This window comes from Symphalangus syndactylus, chromosome 3 (genome assembly GCF_028878055.3).
Source record: "Symphalangus syndactylus isolate Jambi chromosome 3, NHGRI_mSymSyn1-v2.1_pri, whole genome shotgun sequence".
Taxonomy (NCBI): Eukaryota; Metazoa; Chordata; class Mammalia; order Primates; family Hylobatidae; genus Symphalangus; species Symphalangus syndactylus.
Window position 1 is genome coordinate 12,233,906 of NC_072425.2, and position 16,979 is coordinate 12,250,884.

General features: G+C 51.8%; 1 protein-coding gene across 1 annotated transcript in view; it reads right to left on the minus strand.

The window, feature by feature from the left end:
• CFAP77 (cilia and flagella associated protein 77) overlaps positions 1-16,979 on the minus strand; it is a 176,562-nt gene that overhangs the window by 70,437 nt on the left and 89,146 nt on the right. Inside the window, exons 2-3 of the mRNA XM_055270599.2 lie at positions 15,743-15,842; positions 14,946-15,174 (exon numbers count right to left, since the gene is read on the minus strand). Of these exons, the coding sequence (XP_055126574.1) occupies positions 14,946-15,174; positions 15,743-15,842 (329 nt within the window). The remainder of the gene's footprint in view (positions 1-14,945; positions 15,175-15,742; positions 15,843-16,979) is intronic.

Below are 16,979 nucleotides of genomic sequence, written 5' to 3' on the forward strand. Positions count from 1 at the left end.
CAATGACACAGGGAAGGGGCATCTCCTGTCACCTGTGGTCAATGACACAGGGGAGGGGGTGTCTCCTCACTGTCACCCATGGTCAGGGACACAAGGGAGGGGGATCTCCCCACTGTCACCCGTGGTCAATGACACAGGGGAGGGGTCATCTCCTCACTGTCACCCGTGGTCAGGGATACAGGGGAAAGGTCATCTCCTCAGTTACCCGTGGTCAGGGACACAGGGGAGGGGGCGTCTCCTCACTGTCACCCGTGGTCAATGACACAGGGGAGGGGTCATCTCCTCACTGTCACCCGTGGTCAGGGACACAGGGGAGGGGGATCTCCTCACTGTCACCTGTGGTCAATGACACAGAGGAGGTAGAAAAAGTTGAGAAGATGGGAGGGCAGATGGGGCCAGCACCTGGAAGGACAACTGGGCTTGTCCGCACAGGCAGAGGAGGTCTCACTCCAGCCAGCAGCTCTGCTCGTGGACATCAACCCCGAGGACCCTCGCACAGGGGCACCAGGTGTGCCAGGGTGCTTGCGGGGGGCCTTGTCACAGGGGGACATGAGAAACACCTTAGCAGCAGAGAGATGGGTACACCTGTGGCAGACGATTCAGACAGTGGGACTGGGTGATGTCGCAAACGTGTGTCATGAGACGAGCGAGTCATGTGCAGAGTGACTTCCAGGGCACAGGACCCCACTCAGTAGTCCCTGTGGTTTATGGCTCGCTAACAACAGAGCAAAACCGTGCACGCTGGGTGGAAAGCACGCGTGCTCCAACCTCGGGAGGGTCCTCGAGAGGGAAGACGGGGAGAGGCTGAGGCTAGGAAGGTGCGCCCAGGGGCTTCAGACTGTATTTGACACGTTTTATTTCTTTAATATTAAAGGAAAGGATCAGAAGCGAAAGCAGCCAGATGGTTAACGTGCTAAATCCAGGTAGTGGGTTCACGGGAGTTAGTTATGTTGCTTCTGAACTTTTCTATTTGTTTGGAAAGTTTTCTAATAAACACAAAAGAAAGGGTTGGTTGAAACGTTTTGCTCCCTTGATAGCACCACAGGGTGACTAGGGTCAATAATAACTTAATTGCACATTTAAAAATAACTAAAAGAGTAGAATTGGATTGTGTGCTTGAGGAGCTGGAGACCCCATTCTCCACGATGTGGCTATTATGCATTACATGCCGGTATCGAAACATCCCATGTACCCCATAAACATATACACCTACTATGTACCCACAAAAATTAAAATTTTTTTAATTAAAAAAATAAAATACTTGCTCCTCATAAAAGCATTTATACCTATCATCTCTATTTATTTATTTATTTGAAATGGAGTTTCGCCCTTGTCGCCTAGGCTGGAGTACAGAGGCACTATCTCGGCTCACTGCAACCTCCACCTCCCAGCTTCAAGTGATTCTCCTGCCTCAACCTCCCAAGTAGCTGGGATTGCAGGCGCCTGCCACCACGATCGGCTAATTTTTATATTTTTAGTAGAGACAAGGTTTCGCCATGTTGGCCAGGCTGGTTTCAAACTCCTGACCTCAGGTGATCTGCCTGCCTCGGCCTCCCAAAGTGCTGGGATTACAGGTATGAGCCACCGCGCCCGGCCTATACCTATCATCTTTTGACTGATTACAAACTCCTTCTGTATTTTTCACAAAAACATAAGGGGCCAACAGGTAGCAAGACTCCAGGGGAAGCCATTGTAAAATTATAATTCTAAAGATTGTTTTCTCAACATCCAATGACACCTAAAATGCAGGACACTGTGACTTGATTTGTGTTAAGATGCTTCGATGATTAGAGTCAAAAGATGTGTCCATATCCTAACCCCCCTCCAGCCTGTAAATTTGACCTTATTCGGAAAAGAGGTCTTTGCAGATGTAATTACGTTAAAGATCTTGAGATAAGATCATCTGGGGATATTTGGCTGAACCCTAAACCCAGTGATAAATATCTTTGTAAGAGACAGAAGAGGAGAAGACAGAGATGCAGGAGAGACAGCCAAGTGAAGTTTGAGGCAGCAGTGGCTGAAGGGATGCCAAGGAACACCTGGGGCCACCAGGAGCTTGAGGAGGCGGGAGACTCTCCCCTAGAGCCTGCAGAGGGAGTGTGGCCCTGCCAACACCTTGATTTCAGACTTCCAGCTTCCAGAGCTAGGAAAGGATCCATTTTAGTTACTTTTTTTTTTTTTTTTTTTCTAGACAGAGTTTTGCTCTCGTTGCCCAGGCTGGAGTGCAATGGCGCGATCTTGGCTCACTGCAACCTCTGCCTCCCAGGTTCAAGTGATTCTCCTGCCTCAGCTTCCCAAGAAGCTGGGATTACAGGCGTGTGCCACCACATCCAGCTAATTTTTGTGTTTTTGGTAGAGATGGGATTTCACCATGTTGGTCAGGCTGGTGTCAAACTCCTGACCTCAGGTGATCCACCCGCCTCAGCCTCCCAAAGTGCTGGGATTACAGGCATGAGCCACCGCGCCCAGCCGTTTCATTTTTGTTATTTTTAAGCCATGAAGTGTGTGGTAATTTGTTTCAGAAACCCCAGGAAATTAACAAACGATGATTTTCAACAGCTCCTGTAGCTGAAGCTCAGTGCCCTGCAAGAGTCGTGCCTGGGAAAGAGTTGGCCGTCTCATGTGTTCTTGGCACTAGAATATTGCCTGTTCCCAATATCCAGGATGCACTGCATTTGAGCAATCTGTTTCCTCTCACACAGTCAGTCAACTAGCGTTTACTGAGCACCTACAACATTCCAGGCAGGCACATGCTAGGCACTGGGGAAGGAGGAGTGGGCAACACCAGACCTGCCCCACTGAGTCTGGTGGGGGAGATGGTCAGGTCTGCAGGGAGTGGCCACACAGGGTGGCCTGTCTAGGCAAGAGACACAGGAGTGTCTGAAGGACGGTGAGGCCTCCGCCAGGCAAGGTGAGGACGAGCGTCCCTGGCAGAGGGAAAAGCACCTGTGAGTCCAGAGAAACGTGGGGAGGGAGGGAGTTCAGGGGACTGGAGGAGGTTTAGCCTGGGGGAGTCAGAGTCAAGTCTCAGTAGACCCAAAGGTACCCTCGTGCCCTCTCTCCTGGGTCCTCTGCCCACTAGAAACAGTGTGCACTGCCTTGCTATTATACCTGTTGGTTGCATATTGGTTTGTGTTTTCTTTTCTCTGTATCCCAAACACCCAGCACCACAATGCCCAGCACAGGTGGGCACTAAATGAACTCTCAGCATAGGCCGGAGGTAACGAATGTGGGTTCTGAGATCAGATCCCAGCATGACCCCTTTGCAAGCACGTGATTGTGTACAAGTGTCTCTGGGCCTTGGTTTCCTTGTCTATAAAAGGGGGATAAGAGAGTCAGTTGCTACCTTAGGGCCCGTCTGGGGATCTCTTGAGTTGATGTGTATAAGGCACCCAGCACGGTGTCCGGCCCCGGAAGCTGGCACTATTATTCATCAAAACGAATGCAAGGCTTCAGCGGTTTCCAGCCTGAACAGCCACTCCCATCTGGCCTCTGATGGGACTGATGGGGCCCAGCCTGCAGCTCCGTCCTGTGAGCTCACCGCTCCTCCGCATGATGAGATGATCTGGCCTCCGAAAGGATTGATCAGCGCCTGCCTGCAGCTCGTCCTGGCTGGGCTCACCGCTCCTCTGCATGACGCGCTCATTCTGTGACTACTTTTGCTTGCGGGGTCCCTTGCCACAGTGGGATGTGGGCTGATGCATTGGGCTTGACGCCTGGTTCTTTGTGTAGTGCCAGGGAGGTGCCGGCTGGCTCACAGCAGCACCATCTCCTCTGTATTCCGGAAAGAGCTAAACCAACCTCACCCCAGCAACCCCTCTGATTGTGTCATGAGCTGGAGGCTGTAGAGGCGATAAGAGGCCCACGGCCAGGCCAGGCACCGAGCCTGACTCCCGACTCTGGACTCCAGCGTTGGCTCCCAGAAGGGCTTTCGCTGTGCCCCTCCCCCGACATGGGCGAGGCCCACCTCTGGAAAAATCAAAAGCAGAGCAGAGCATGTGTGATGCAACCTGGGAGGCCCCGAGGGGGACCAGCCGGGCCAGCCTCGTTAGCGCTGACCTTGGCACCGAGCTGCTCCTGATGGATGGGGTTCGGGCCTGGCCAGGCCCCGGGGGAGTGGCGGCCCCATCCATTACGGGCCCATCAGTGCCTCCCTGAGCCCTCCCTGCTTGGGATGCCGTGAGTGTCAGGCCACGAATAAATCTCTGTCCGGGCCACAAGAGAGCTGAAAGGGAAACAAGGCAAAGCATGAAAAATGTCTCTGTCCTGGCTCTGGCGACGAAGCCCCCATGAAGGAGGAAGGAGCAGCAGGAGTTTGGGGAAGGAGAAAGGGTGGATCAGGAGCAGCCAGGCTGGGGCCCCAGGGAGGCTGAGCTTCCTGGGAGTGGAAGGGGGAAAAGATGGGGGCCCCAGGCTGCTACCTCCTCCCAGTTATGGCTCCCTGCCTGTCCCCTTCCTTTTTTTGTTTTTTGAGACAAAATTTTGCTCTGTTGCCCAGGCTGGGGTGTAGTGGTGCAATCTTGACTCACTGCAACCTCCACCTCCCGGGTTCAAGTGATTCTCGTGCCTCAGCCTCCCGAGTAGCTGGGATTACAGGCACCCGCCACCACGCCTGGCTAATTTTTGTATTTTTAGTAGAGACGAGGTTTCATCATGTTGCCCAGGCTGGTCTCGAACTCCTGACCTCAAGTGATCTACTTGCCTTGGCCTCCCAAAGTGCTGGGATTACAGGTGTGAGCCACCGAGCAAGCCTAGCCCTCAGCCTGGGCCCCTTTTAACAAATCTCCTTGGAGATCCAGGTCCATGGAAGCAGGCAGGCCTTGAAGAGGAGGGGACCCCTGTCGGACTCAGTTCAGGGGGCTCCCAAAGCCCCGGCATAGGTAGCCCGGGCTGGGCAGCCAGCCGATGCCTCCACCTCCCAAAAGAAGCTGTTCAGGCCACTAAGGGCTAGGGTCCTGGTGTAAGCTGTCTGGACAGAGTCCCCACACCTCCATTCACCACTGTGACCTCTTGCTGAGGGACAGAACCTCACCATGCCTCCCTTTTCTCATGGATAAATAGAGGTGATGGGCGTCCACTGCACAGAGCTGCAGTGAGGATTAATCCAGTTGCTCTGTGGAAAGCCAGGCCCCAGTAGGTGCTCATCAGTGTTGGCCGTTCATTGCTGTAACTGTTGTTCATAGCCACCATCTCGCTGCTGAGGACTCGCCTCCACACCAGGCCACTGGCACCAACGTGGACGGAGCCCAGGATGAGAAATGACTTCCTCGCCCAGGGCCTTGCTCTGCCTCCTGGAAGCATGCGGCCTGTGGATACGAACAGCCGCCCTGGAAGGAGACGCGGCTCAAATCCTGGTGCTGCCTCCAGCTAGTCAGGAGACTTTGGGCAAGTGACTCTCTCTGAGCCTCAGTTTCGCCATCTGTAGAATAGGGATGATAGTCTACTCGGTAGAGCTGTATTTAATGAGATGAGGCACAGGGCTCAGTGTTGCACGCAGCAGTCACTCAGTGGGGGCATGGAAAGTGTCAGCTGTGAGGACTGCCCCCTTCCAACACATACTCTGGTCCTCATTTTGTTCTCTGAAGTCTCTGAGAGAAAACCCCTCCACTGTCCTAATCCCAGGGCTTCAGACGGTGATGGACAGCTGCTGTGTCTCTGCTGCATCTTTTCACGTCCAGCTAGGAGGACCTCATCTCTTCTCCTGTTCTTTGTACACAGTGGACACCCTCCCCCTCTCCCACCCATCATCCTGATGGCTCCCTTCTAGACGATTTCCTGTTTATGAACCTTCCCTTGAATGTATGATGTCCTTCATTCTTGAGCTTGATACTACAAGTATGGCCTGAGCAGCAGAAAAGAGCAAGGAGGTCACCTCCTTTGTTCTGAACTTGCTACCTCTATTAACATGGCCGAGGAACACATTCATTCTTTGAGGCAGCATCACTGCACTGCAGACTCATGACATCAGTCGGGGTGGGGGGGGATCACAGCGGAGTCTATTAAGTGTCATCTCTGGCTTTAACGTCCCCTCTCTGGGTCTCAGATGGACTCTCTCTTTGCTTCTGATAACTGTCTCAAAATCTTAAAGGGCCCCAGACCATATTCGAGTGCTCTCTCTGTGCCAGGCATTGTGTTGGACGCTGAAGATGCAGTGATGGATGAAACTGACATTCTCCCTGCGCTCTGGGACCTGACATACAGCAGAGGAGTATTAGCGACAGTCGCAGTCAGTGCCAGGGAGCAGATTATGCGGGGGACAGGAAAAACTTGGCTTTGCAGCGGGCAATGTACATTTCAGGCCCTCTCCGAGGCCCGGGGATCTTTGCGAGATCCACATGCTCCCCCTTGTGGTCAGACCAGGTTTCATTCAGCCGGGTGTCAGGACACCAATAAATATGCAGACGTGGTCTCGCCCTTCAGAAACTGCCTCGGATCTCTGGGATGGCTGCTGGGGAAAGGGCTTATAATTATTTTATAGGAGCTTGGGTGGGTGGCTTGGATTTTTTTGGCCATCGGATCCAGGAGAAACAAAATAACCCAGAGTGACTGATGGGCCCGTTGTAAATTTGTAAAATAAATCAGCTCGGCAGAGAGATTCAAAAAACCTGTCAGGCAGCAAACATTTTTTTAACAGCTTGTAAAATTTCCTGCCTCCTTCACATTTGTCAGCGTCAGGCTGATGATGCATCTGATAGCAGGACCAGCAGCGGCTGCAGACAGAAGGCTGGGCCAGCGGCATTTCCCGCCCATCTGATGTTTCTTATGTTTCCATGGTCTGAAGGCTTTCAGCAACAGGATTGGGGGTGCAGACCAGGCTAATTAGTGCTGATCTAAGGATGCTACTGAGGTTGCACATGGCAACTGGCTTTATATCTGGACCCCAGTGTGGCCATTTGTTCATGCACTCCTTCAGCGACTCCACGAGGGCCCTCTTCCGCAAAGGCACTGTGGTCAGCACCAGAGATCCTGGGATGAGAAAAGCAGACCTGGAGCATCCAGTGTGGCGAAGGTTCTGGATGCCCTGACAAGAAGTTAGAGTTTATCAGGAAGTGGTTGCCGCTGAATGTGAAAGGGAAGGAAGTGACCCAGAAAGGGGAAGCTCAGGGGGTTCTTTAGGTCTGTTCAGATTAAGTTCTAAAGCTTTAAGAAAAATCCAGTCAGGATGGCCTTACATAGAATCCTGTCTCATCCCCTTTCTAGTGCTGGAAAAACATGAGCAGAGTCCCTGCCCGTGCCACCTCCACCCCTGTGTTTGTTAGGGAGGCAGATCAGACCCTTGGTCACTGACATAGGCATTTAGGCCACACTAATCCTCCTCGCACTGCAGAGCAGCCAAATGACTTGACCTCTCACACCCCCTGTCTCTTCTTCTGTAAAATGGTGAAAGAAGCATTCCAACCTTGTACTCACTTGAGCTGACTTCGTACTCACTGAGCTATTGAGAGTTAGTTAATGAGGATGCTCCTGAGGACCACGGCACAGTGTCTGACCTGTGGTAGTGATAATAACACATAGTTGCCATTGTTAGTGCAAAGTGGGGTCTTCCCACCTTCCATCTGGCCCATGTCAGACACTGATGCGCAAGGGGCTGCTTGCTGGTTGACTGAGTGATGGATGTTCCTGCTGGCATCTGTGTCTTGAGTGTGGCACAGGCTCCCAAGCAGAGTAGCGGCAGAGCCCAGGGTGCCCAGAGTCCACCAGGAGCGCCAGCTGCTGCTGGGCCCTCCCTGCTCCTCCCCTCCCAGCCATCCCTGACTCATCATAATCGACAATGCTGGGCCAATTAGGAGCAGTAACAATTAAGATGTGCCAAGGGCATGCGAACATTTGCAAACACTTATTAAAATGCATCAATAATTAAGCGTGTCTTTAATAGTTACATTTCTGGCCTCCAGACATATCTGTTTCTGGACCTTGGGTCGCGGCATGCTTTGAGATCTGTGTTAGGGCCCTGCGCGCTGGTAATGAGAATTTAAAATTCTTCCCTGACTTGAATTCTGGGATTTGACAGTGAAACAGCAGTGAGAGAATGCCGGGGCTCTTTCCAGCTGCCTGATCCTAGAGGTGTGGTCTTCAAAGCCAGCCACCAGACTGGGTAGAAATCCAGGATCTGCACCGTCACGCCTCGGGGAGGGCCCTTGCCCTCCCTTTCCTGGCCTGTGAAGTGTGCAGAGTGATACCTGTCTCATAGGAAGGACATAAGGGTTAGCAATTATGCGTGCAAAATGCCTGCCACGTTTAAGATCGATGCAGAGCAGCTTTTGTTAGTGGTGGCTCATACTGTTATCAGAAGACAAAAAGAGGCCGCAGTTAGCTGAGGGATCGAGACCATCCGTCTACACCAGTGGTTCCAAACTCAGTTCCTACCTGGACTAGGCAGGTAACAAAAATGAGAGAAGCCAGTCCGGGTGAGGACTCGGATAAACAGTCCATGGATTCTGTCCAAACGGACGCTGCCCCTCAGGCCCAGCCCCAGGAGCCAGGCAGAGCGCAGATCCACTTGCCCAGGCTTCTGTTTGTTCAAGGGAAATGGAAAATTCAGGTATTTATATGAAATCTCCTGACTTTTTAAAAATGTGGCAACTCAATCTTTTTTTTTTCTTTAATTACGGTACCAGCCAAACTCCTCTGTGGGTTGATTTAGCCACAACCCCAGGACTGACCCTATGTCTACATGGCCCCCAGTCTGCCCCCGTGTCTACACGACCCCCAGTTTCCTGATAACTCCTCAGGTCTCCACTTCCTGCGAGCCACAGAGGCTTTTGGATTGAAATGCACCCTTCCGATTTAGTGACAACCCGCAGCGACTTGGTGTGGATTGGGAACCAAACAGGATAACTGGGAAGGAAGTAATTGAATAATCTAAATTCGGCTTTGCAGCCCATCTGGTATTGAGGCTGAATGGGCAGATTCAGAGATGTGTGGAGAAGAGGGGGTGCACCTCTCACCACAATTCATTTGCCCACTGCAAATCTAGACATGGATGGGGGTTGGGGGGCTGGCTGTGGTCAGAATCGTAGCTCACTGGGTGGCAGTCACAACCCCCCTGTCATTAGCCTCCTAGCTTAAAGGGAGTGTTAGTGGATTCAGTCTGAGGTGGGACTTTATTTTTTTAACACATCTGTAATTGTGAGTAAATAACACTCATTTTGTTTTTGTTTTGTTTTGTTTATTTATTTATTGGACCAAACCGCCCCAACACCTCCTCTGTCGGGTGTAATTGGATTTGGTGTTTTAACATGCTTTTAAAGTAAAGAAGTAAATACAGTTGAGGCTTGTAAAAGGTGATCACTAGAAAATGGGCCTTGGCCTCATAACTTTAAAGTAATAGCCCCATTAGGGAGCGGGGCAATGATTTTGTCACCGTTTCCTCCGCATTTATGCTGCAAGGTGGAGGCTTTCCACGCAGGTTGGGCAGCTCAGTAAAAGCTTTTCCAGCAGCCATTTAACCTCCATTTACGAAGAAATAAAGCGAAATTGATGCTGATTTGGGCCTGCTTTGGGGGATATTTCTGCTCCATAAAAGCCCTTTTGCCTGCAATTTGTGGAGCTGCCCGTCACATCAGAAAGGGCTGCTGTTGATAAAGATAAAGCTTTATGGCCACGATATTTGCTGCTAACAGCAACCTAATGCAGCATTTTCATTTTTGTGCAATTAATGTTAATGTCTGCTACGAAAATTGTCATTAAATACCATTTTAAAATCCATTCAATTTGCATATGCAAAGCCCATTTACCATCACAGAAGATATAGCCAGCACTTCATCACGTCCTTTCCCTGGAATTGTGGCCACTTTTATAGCAATTTAAGATTCTATATTGAAAGCTGGATGATAATGCTTGTCCTTTCTGAGCCCAGCTGACTTCAGTGATGCCGTAGAAAACCCCGGCACTAGGATGAGAAGCTGTGGGTGTTCCAGCTGCACATCAGTTCCAAGGAAGTCGGACGCAGAGTGAGGAGCACTGGATGGGGAGCCTGACAACTGGACTCCAGACCTGGCTCAGTTAACAAATTGCTGTGCAACCTTGGGAAGCTCTCTTCACCTCTCTGAACTTCTTTCTATTTTCTCCTGTTTTAACTAAGGGCTTTGAATCAGGTGATCACAAGTGTCCTTTGTGTTCTAATCTTTTCTTTTTCTTTTCTTTTTTTTTTTTGAGATAGAGTCTCACTCTGTCGCCCAGGCTGCAGTGCAGTAGTGCGATCTTGGTTCGCTGCAACTTCCACCGCCCAGGTTCAAGCAATTCTCATGCCTCAGCCTCCTGATTATGGATGCATGCCACCATGCCCGACTCATTTTTGTATTTTTAGTAGAGACAAGGTTTCACCATATTGGCCAGGCTGGTCTCGAATTCCTGACCACAGATGATCCACCCGCCTCAGTCTCCCAAACTGCTGGGATTACAGGCGTGAGCCACTGCGCCCGGCTCTATTTTTAAATATAAACATACTAAGGGTTGAGAATCCAGGCCAAGCCCTGCCATGAAGAGGTTGTGTGAACTTGGGGAGGTCAATTAACCTCTGCCTGCCTCAGTTGGATAGTAATCCTGCCCACCTCTGGCACAAGGTTTTTATGACCATGAAAATAAATTGGCAGGAAGGTTCAGAGCCAAGCTGAGGAGGCAAAACATAGCCTGAGAATCACAGAGTGCTGTGATTAGTATATGTGTTAATACTGCAGCCCCCGATCTACAGATGGGGAAACAGAAGCCCTGGGGGGAATGTGACGTGGAGAGTTGGGGACAAAGCTGGAACTAGCATCCCAGGCCAACTCCCGACCCAGGGCCCCTTTCCTGCCACCACGCTGTCTTTGAGACACTTGGTCACCAGCATGGACTGATCTAGTGACCTAGCGCACAAGCACGAACCAGGAACAGGGGCTCCTCTCTGCCCCAGGCAGCCTGCGAGAACAGGGCAAGGGAGGGCACATGTGTTGGGAGCTGAGAAGAGGAGCTGGATCAGCAGCAAAAGTCACAGGGGATGACTTGGGGGATGATTTCAAAGGTACAGGGAGGACGATGTACAGGACTCCATTAATCCAGCCCCGAAGCGACTTTCCAAGGTGTCTCTAGTGTCACCTTCCTGGTTTCAGGGCTGGTGAATAGAAATGCATTTCTGGGGAGAGATGTGCCTGGTATTTGAGGCCATGAGAGGTGGGAAAACTTACCAAAGAGGTGATGCTGAGCTGAACTTTGAAGAATGAGCAGGTTTTCCCACGACTCATTCCTCAGGGTTCTTTCCCATAAGTAGGATGGTGGGAAAAGTATACAAAAGCATACATAAGCACACGATGTGGACAGCAGTGTGGCGGGTCCCCAAAAACCTAAAACACAATTAACACCTGATCCTGCAATCCAACTCTGGGGTCTACACCCAAAAGAACTGAAAGCAAGACTGGAACAGATACATGTCCATCCACATCCACAACAGCATTATTCACAATAGCCAGAAGGTAGAGACAACTTAAATGTCCATCAGCGGATGAATGAGTAACAGGGAACATTACTCAGCCCTGAAAAGGAATGAAATTCGCATGCATGCTATAACATGGATGAACCGCGAGGATATTACATACATGAAATAAGCCAGACACAAAAAGCCAAACGTTGTATGATTCCATGCATATGAAATCTCTAGAGTAGTCAAATTCAGAGGAACAGAAAGTAGAATGGTGGGTGCCAGGAGCTGAGGGGTTGTTGTTTAATAGGGAAAGAGTTTCGGTTTGGGATGATGAGAAAGTTCTTGAGATGGATGATGGTGATGGTCACACAACAACGTGAATGTAATGATTCCCACTGAATTGTATACTTAAAAATGGTTCAGATGATAAATCTTATGTATATTTTACCACAATAAAAAATTAGAAAAAATAAAAAATAAAGAAGGAACCATCATCATATATATATTATATATATATATATATATATATATATATATATATATATATATATGATGGCACAGTCAGAGGAAGGCACCTAGTCCAGGAGAGGCAAGAAGAGAGATTGGAAAGACAGGCTAGGGATGGAATGTCAATGGCCTTGAATGAGGGCCGGGCAGGATACTGCTGTGCAGATGGGCTGAGATGTTGGCTTTGTCAGTCACAGGCCACTGAACAGGGCTCCAGACAGCAAGAAGTCCACACCAGTCACTACTGTCTGGGAGCAGCCGCTTCTATTTATTTGTTGAGGGCAATACACAAATATTGGTCATTTTTGTACTAACGACAAGCTTGTGCCGTGATGTGGAAAGGGCTGGGAAGGGCCGGGCGCGGTGGCTCACGCCTGTAATCCCAGCACTTTGGGAGGCCGAGGCGGGTGGATCACGAGGTCAGGAGATCGAGACCACCCTGGCTAACACAGTGAAACCCCCTCTCTACTAAAAATACAAAGAAATTAGCCGGGCATGGTCGCAGGCGCCTGTAGTCCCAGCTACTCGGGAGGCTGAGGCAGGAGAGTGGCGTGAACCCGGGAGGCAGAGCTTGCAGTGAGCCGAGATTGCGCCACTGCACTCCAGCCTGGGCAACAGAGCGAGACTCCATCTCAAAAAAAAAAAAAAAAGAAAGAAAAGAAAAAAAAGAAAAGGAAAAGAAACAGCTGGGGGCTGGGACGTCCTGCTGCCTGCCTGGCAGCCATTCCCCTCCTGGAACAGAACCTGGTCTGTACGTCTTTTCCACCATCAGCCCACGTGGATCGCAGGGACTGATTTCACCCCTGACCCCAGGGAACGGCGCATCATCAGACCAGGCCAGCCAGGCTTCAGATTCCCCTGGCCTCAGCCATTGGCTCAGAGGCAGATACATGACCCAGGCCTGGCATCTCAGCCCTGGCCACGGCAGTTGAGTAGAAGATAGTCATGTAACCAGGCACAGTGGCTCACACCTGTCATCCCAGCACTTTGGGAGGCCAAGGCGGGTGGATCACCTGAGGCCAGGAGTTCAAGACCAGCCTGGCCAACATGGTGAAACCCCGTCTCTACTATAAATACAAAAATTAACCAGGTGTGGTGGTACACGCCTGTAGTCCCAGCTACTCGGGAAGTTGAGTTAGGAGAATCACTGGAAGCTGGGAGGGAGACAGAGGTTGCAGTGAGCTGAGACTGTGCCACTGCACTCCAGCCTGGGGGACAGAGAGAGACATTGTCCGAAAAAAAAAAAAGAAGATAGTCATGTAACCTGAGCTGGCCCGAAGAGTCTTGAACTCAAGGTGTCTGTAGCCCCAGCACCCTTTGCACTGGGCTGTTAAGAGAATAACAGAAAGGAACTGCTGCTGGCCATTTGCAGGTAAGGAAGAAGCTTCTCAGAGAATAGAGCCAAAATCAGGAAGCACAGCCAAGAAACAGAGAGACCTGATGCTGATGGCATTGCCTGACTGCCTAGATCCTGCTATGCCTGAAGCTGTCCCTGCACTTTCCAATCATGTGAGCCATGAGTGAGTTTCAATTAAACGCAACTACATTCTGCTTTGATAGAATGTCACGTGTGCCAGGGTTGGGACATGGGTCATGTCTGGCTCATTTCATCTGTGTGTTAGCAAGATAACTCTGGAGTAATGTGGAAGGTGGCTTGGGAAGGGCCAATTCTGGAAGAAGAGAGAGCAGTTAGCTGGTTTCTGTAGGACAGTCAGAAGAAGACGGGGCGTTGATTGGATGGGACGCATGGCTCTTCTGTTGGTGTTCCCCCGCCGCCCTACTTATGTGTGGCCTGTGGGCCCTCATTAGCACTAGGGAGCTGATCTAAGCGCCAGGCCCATCCTGCCCTTGTTGACAATGGTGAGGATGTGGACCCATTGGGACGTACATGCCAGTCATCTAAACTGTGGTGACAGTGGGGCCACTGGGCAGTCATTTCTCAGGGGATGGAAGAATAGAATAGAACTGCTATTTCTCAGGGGGAGTGTGGGAGGTTTCTGGGGTGCCAGATTTTTTCTATATCTTTATCTCAGTGGTAGTTACTTGAGTGTGTCCATTTGTAAAATTGCATTAAGCTGAACCCTTCACGATTTGTGCATTTTACTATGTATAAGTGAAACCTCAATAAAAAATTTTAAAAATTTCATAGCTCTTGGATCTACAACTCACATTATATCATATCTTAACATGAACAGTAGCTAACATTTGTTGAGCGCCCTCTGTGGGCCAGGCCCTGTGCTCAGGTTTCTGTATGCATTACGTCACTGAAACCTCAGCATACGGTGAAACAGGTGCTACTCTAATCTCCATTCTACAGATGTGGAAGCTGGGGCAAGGATCCCACGGCCAGTTATGGCCAGAGTCCAGGTTTGAGCCCAGGCTCCAGAGCCTCTCTCCTGGCTTCCCTGGGGTGGTGCTGTGCTTGGGTAACTTGGCAGGCTCTCCCCTCTCTGAGAACTCCATGAAGACAGAGACAGGTTTTTTTTTTATTTTTTGGAGACAGGGTCTCACTCTGTTGCCCAGGCTGGAGTGCAGTGGTGCGATCACCGTTCACTGCAGCCTCGACCTCCTGGGCTCAAGCCATCCTCCCACCTCAGCCCTCAAGTAACTGGTACGATAAGCACATGCCACAATGCCCAGCTAATTTTTAAAATTTTTTTGTAGAGACGGCGTTTTGCCACGTTGCCCAGCCTGGTCTCGAATTCCTGGACTCAAGTGATCCTCCCACATGGGCCTCCCAAAGTGCTAGTATTACAGAGATGAGTCACTGGGCCTGGCCCAGGGACAGGTCTCAATCACTGTTTGTTGATCAAGGGAAAGTGGGTGACCTGTGCACAGCCCTACAGGGTCCCCTGCTATAAGGCCAGGACCCAGCTCAGCAGGGCGTGGCTACAGAAGTCACACAAGAGAGAGTCACTGGAGAGAGGACAGTGGGGCTGGGAGGATGCTCCACTTCCCTGTCACCCTCTGACCTTGTCCCTGATTCAGCTGGTACCCCCACCCCCTCAAGGGATGAAGCCCTGGCTGCCAGCCACCTTACCGTGCCCGGATCCCAAATGTCATGTTTGGAGGGAGAGGGGGCGGCTCCTTCTTCATGCGCCGGTCATCCTGGTCACTGATGCGGATGTCGTTGAGCTGACGGTAGAGCAAGTTCTCCCGGGCAGTCACCAGGCCGGCTTTCACCGCCCCGCGGTTCATTGCGATATAATTCCGGGTCAGCACGTGGGGGCAGGTGGGCTGCTGCTTAAACACATTCCAGCGTCCGATGGCTGAGGGCAGGGAGAGACCCACGGAGCAGTGGTCAGCCTGGGAGTAGGCACCCTGAGGCAGCTGATGGAGAAGAAACGGGGGCATGCAGGTCCTCGGCCTTCCCATTTACCTGAGCCTACTGGGTGACAACCCTGCCTGGCCCCCAGAAAGCATGATGGCCCAAAAGGGCGGCATGAGGGCTCCCAGAGATCCCGAGGGTACCCAAGCCAAGCAGCTTCCCTGGAGCTGGGCTGGCCTGGCCCTTGACTTCCTCTGGGCAGGGAGAGGGTTGGTCCCAGGCTCATTCTGTGCTTGTAACCTGAGCAGCATAGTGCACACAGTCCCTGCCGGGGGTGGTGGGGGGTGCCCATGCTAGTTCCCTGACACCGCACACCAGGGCCCTGCTTGGCCCTCCCCGTCTGGGCCACTTCCTGGGTTTTACCACTCAGCTGCCCAGGCTGGCGGTCCCTGGGTCTTTCTCCAGCACCCAACCAGCTGCCAAGCAGCGAGCTAGGTCAAGGGCTCTGTGAAGAGAGGTGAGCCTCCCGCCCACTCCTCTGCCCTCATGCTCCAAAGCTGCTCGCTCACCTTCAGGGACTCCTCCATCAGGCCCTTGGATGTAGAGTCCATAATTAAAATTCATGCCGGGCAGACTGTAGCTTCTTTCCCGGGGCTTGCCGAGTTCAGCCTGTCGGGGGAAGGACAGAGAGCAGAGGTGAGGAGTGGAGTCTCAGACCAAATGTATTGTAATCCGGCAGCAGGGAGGCACCAGATGCCTGCATTGCCCCCAGGCCCTGCCGCGGCCTTCAGGGAGGCACAGGAGTGGGTGGCAGAGCCCTCCCTGGGAGGAGCGCAGGCTGCGGCTGGCACAGGGTCACACAGCAGAAGCGGGTCCACGTGTCTGTGCTGAAGGCAAGTGAAGACATCAGAGATGGGAGGCCTCTCGGCACATCTGTATTGCTGGAGTGGGGAAGCACAGTCCCCGAGCTGAGCAGCTGTGTTTGGGGTGGAGCCTAGACCTGGCTGGCTCAAGCTGGAAATGAAGGACCCAGTTCAGGAGGCGTCATCTGTAGGCCCTGTCGAGGGAAGGAGACATCTTTCCTACCTTCATTCCCACCTTCCTCACACCGGGGACCACTCAAACCATCGTCACTGTAGCATATGAGGGAGTCACCTCCTCGAATCCTCACCTGGGAAAGACACAGTGACAGGGCCACTGCCACCCATCCGCACCTGGCCAGATGTCCTTACTCCCTGGGACTCTAGGGAACTCCTTGGCCTCTCAGAGGTGGTCTGTACAAATGAAATTGCCCTGTCATCAACCACATTAGCCGCCCCCACCCCCGCCACCACCCATTTACAGCTATAGAAACTAAGGCCTAGAGAGGCAGGGTCGATATCCCCGGCCCCCAAGGGCTGGGCAGGGCATTGCATGGAGGCGTGCCTGTCCTCTTGGCTGGCACTCTTGATCATCCTGCCACTCCGTCTCCCTTTAGCACAGCAGCTCCTCGAGGTCGGAGGCCCTGTCCTGCACGGTGCTTCGAACCCCGTCGCATCTGCTGCATCAATGGGCACTTGCTGGGTTCTGACTGCATCCCAGGCACGATGTTTGGGGCTCCTTGGCCTTCCCTCATGCCATCTGCACAGCTGCCCAGTGCGGCAGCTCTCATTACCATCCCCGTTTCTCAGGGAGAAGCTGAGGCACAGAGAGATCTGACAGGTTGCCTCAGGTCAAGCAGTAGGAAGTGGCAGAGCTCGGACTGGAACCCAGGCTGGCTGCCCCAGCTCATGCTCAGATCCACAAGCCAAAGAAATGCCCACAGCC